General features: G+C 64.0%; 1 protein-coding gene across 1 annotated transcript; it reads right to left on the bottom strand.

Moving 5' to 3' along the window:
- Nucleotides 1–5: 5 nt before the first annotated feature.
- WDR24 (WD repeat domain 24) lies at nucleotides 6–2,956 on the bottom strand (the record flags this gene model as incomplete). The annotated part of the gene is made up of 4 exons (XM_009330387.1): nucleotides 2,400–2,956; nucleotides 1,894–2,071; nucleotides 375–1,050; nucleotides 6–11 (listed from the first exon to the last, which is right to left on the bottom strand). Coding segments are annotated over exons 1-4 (1,341 nt in total), but the record flags the coding sequence as incomplete, so codon positions are not given.
- Between the last annotated feature and the right edge of the window lie 6 nt (nucleotides 2,957–2,962).

Below are 2,962 nucleotides of genomic sequence, written 5' to 3'. Positions count from 1 at the left end.
GTTTGAGCCACCTGCGCGAGAGACAGCCGCGGTCAGACCTCGCCAGCCTGAAAACCGGGCCCCGCGCAGCCCCGTGCCTGTCTGCAAATCCCCATCATCCGCTGATCTAGAGGGCTGGGCAGGCTCTCGGGGCGGGGGGTGTGTGCGCGTGGGTGTGTGTGTGTCAAGTTTCTGGGCAACGATCTGCGCTTGTTGTAGGCAACAGCGCTATCGGGTTTGGTGCCAGGTGGAGGTACACCTTCCGGGGACAGCCAGAGGCCACAGCCGGACGGAGAGCCGCCATCCAGCTCGGGTGGCGGGCCTCATCCCGACAGCACCTTTCAACCTCGGCACCAGCCTAGGTCTGCCCCCAGAGCCTCCAGCCTAGGCCTCACCTGGTTGCGGTCCAAGCCTTTGGCCACCTTGGCGTTGTGGTCGCAGAGCTCGGCCAGGGGCCTGCCGGCCAGCGCGTACTGCTTGGCGGTGTGCACGAACCAGTCCATGCTGCCGCTCTCCACGTCTGTCTCGAAGACGCTGAGGGCGCTGGAGGAGGAGATGTACTCGAACTGCTCCGTGGGGTCCAGCTTGCGCTTGAAGAAGATGGGGTGACGCCGGTCCCCGATGTAGGGCTTGCGGTTGGAGTCGGAGGAGATGAGGCTCTCTTTGGCGGCGAAGGCCAGGTCTCCGTAGAGGCTGTAGCACAGCCCCTCGGGGTTGGCCCGGTCGATGGGCTGGCTGGCATCCTTGAAGATGTGCTGGTAGAGGGTGCTGTCCTTGGAGCCCGACAGGAGGAAATAGGGGTCGTGGAGGTGACGCCACACAATGCCCGTGGTGACGTCCTTGTGCTCCTCAAACATGGCGGAGGGGATGAAGGGACGCCGTACGTCCCAGACGTAGATGTTGTGGTCCACCATCATGGAGCAGGTGGCGATGTGGTGCTTGCACTCCGGGCGCCACTTCACCCGGGCCACGGAGGCGATGGTCTGCACGCAGTAAATCTCCTTCGCCCGCGTGGTGTTCATGTCCCACACCTTCACCATCTTATCCCGGCCGCCTGTTGCCAGCCAGCCCCTGGGAGAAGGGTGGAAAAAGACGGTGAGACGCCAGCTCCGGCCAGGATCCGCGCCCGTTCACCTCTCCTTCCCCGCCCCGGCACAGAAACGCTCACAACACAGATGTGACCGCGTCCACGCCAAGCGGAGGCAGCCGGGCCGCAACTGCATCCTCCCACACGCTACCCTAACGCCCCCGCTCTCCAACAACCAGGTCAGGCAACGCCCCCTCCTTCCCGCTCCCGTTTCAGGCCCTGCGTCTTTGGACCCACGCTCATCTGAAGGGCTCCCAGACAGACACAGTTCCCCCCCACCCCTGGTTTCCACTTGCCAGGGACAGCAGAGAGGAAAAAGGCCAGTTTGAACCTATTTCAGTGCCTCCCTAAGCTCGTGAGGAGTTGTGGGGCTGCCCGGCAGGGAGCGAGGGAGGGACCCGCACACCACAACAACTGTTTCCAGACGCACCCCGACCGCCCCCGGGGAAAGGCAGGAGGGAAACGTGATCAAACACAAGCAAGCCACGTCCCCGAGCAGCCGCGCAGAGCCTGTTCCCGGGCTGAGCCCTGGAGCGAGAGGCCGCCCTGACACGAGGGGCAAGACAGCAGCTTGCTATACCCCGCCATTAGCAATCCAGCGCCTCAGGATCCCCCGACTTGTCAAAAAACAACCCCAAAACACCTCAACACCCCCCCCCCAAATCCTCAAAGTAATAATTGCTCCCCCCTCCCCAGCCCCTGACACAAGGGGCCGGGGTATCAGAGACCCTGCTTTCCCCCCCCCGGTAAGGTCCCAACCCTGGTTTTAGGGCCTCCCTCGTCTCTGCCGAGGCCGGGCAGCTGGCGGGGTCCGGCCCCGCACACACCTGTCCTCCGGGTGCCAGTCGCAGCAGAAGACGGGCCCGTTGTGGGCCGTGAACATCCTCTCGTAGCGGTCCGGCCGGCGGATGTCCCACAGCTGCACGTTCCCGTTCTCAAAGGTGGCGGCGAAGGTGAAGTAGTCCCGGATGCTGAACTGGACGTCACGCACGCTCTCCGACTGGCCTGAGCGGGGACAGGAGTTGAGAGCCGGTGGGACAGAGCTCAGCAAAGCTAAAAACCCCACGGGAAGAGCCGCGGGGGTTCCCACCCAGAGAGAAGGGGAAGCAGGGAGTGATGCGGCCACCTTCCACCTCCCGTGCAGGCTCAGCGCACTGCCGAGCAGCCCCAAAAAAAAAAAAAAAAAGCAGCAAAATGCCTCTCGGCTCCCTCCCTGCCCGCTCCAGGCATCGCGCCCTGAGCAAACCCTCCTCCCAGGGACGGGGAAAGGGCAAAGCCCCCAACCCCTGCCTCTCGCCAGGGTAGCGGGGCAAGCAACAGCCCGCGTTCGTACCGGAGAAGGTGCTGACAGAGTCCTTCTTGCGCAGGTCGAAGCATTTCATGTAGCCATCCTGGGAGCCGCTGAGGAGCATGTAGACCTCGGTGGGGTGGAAGCAGACCTTGTTGACGGTGCGCTTGTGCTCAGTGAAGAGCTGGTCCTGCTTGTTGCGGGACGGCTTGCCCAGGTTCCAGGTGACGACCACGCCGTTGGTGGCGGCGGTGGCCAGCAGGTTCTCGTCCATCTGGTGCCACACCACGTCCGCGCAGCTGAAGTTCAAGGAGGGTTTGCGGCCGACGCGGAGGTTCAGCTTCTCCACAAATTGGTCCTCCTCGATGGAGTAGATCTTGAAGATGTTGCGGCCGGCCACCACCACCTGGGCGGCATCGCGGCACACGCTGATGGCATTGGCGGGGGCATCCAGGTGGCAGAACATGGTCCGTCCCGTGAGGGCATTGCCCCCCAAGGCAGTGGTGACCCTGGCCATCTTCTCCATGGCCGTCCGTGGGGCGCACTCCCCTCTCCAGGAGCAGGCTCGGAGGCTCGCGTCCCCGCAGGCTGCATTCACGCTCGCGCGG

The sequence above is a fragment of the Pygoscelis adeliae genome, unplaced genomic scaffold, assembly GCF_000699105.1.
Source record: "Pygoscelis adeliae isolate BGI_AS28 unplaced genomic scaffold, ASM69910v1 Scaffold1468, whole genome shotgun sequence".
NCBI lineage: Eukaryota > Metazoa > Chordata > Aves > Sphenisciformes > Spheniscidae > Pygoscelis > Pygoscelis adeliae.
This window is presented reverse-complemented; position numbering and strand designations above follow the sequence as displayed.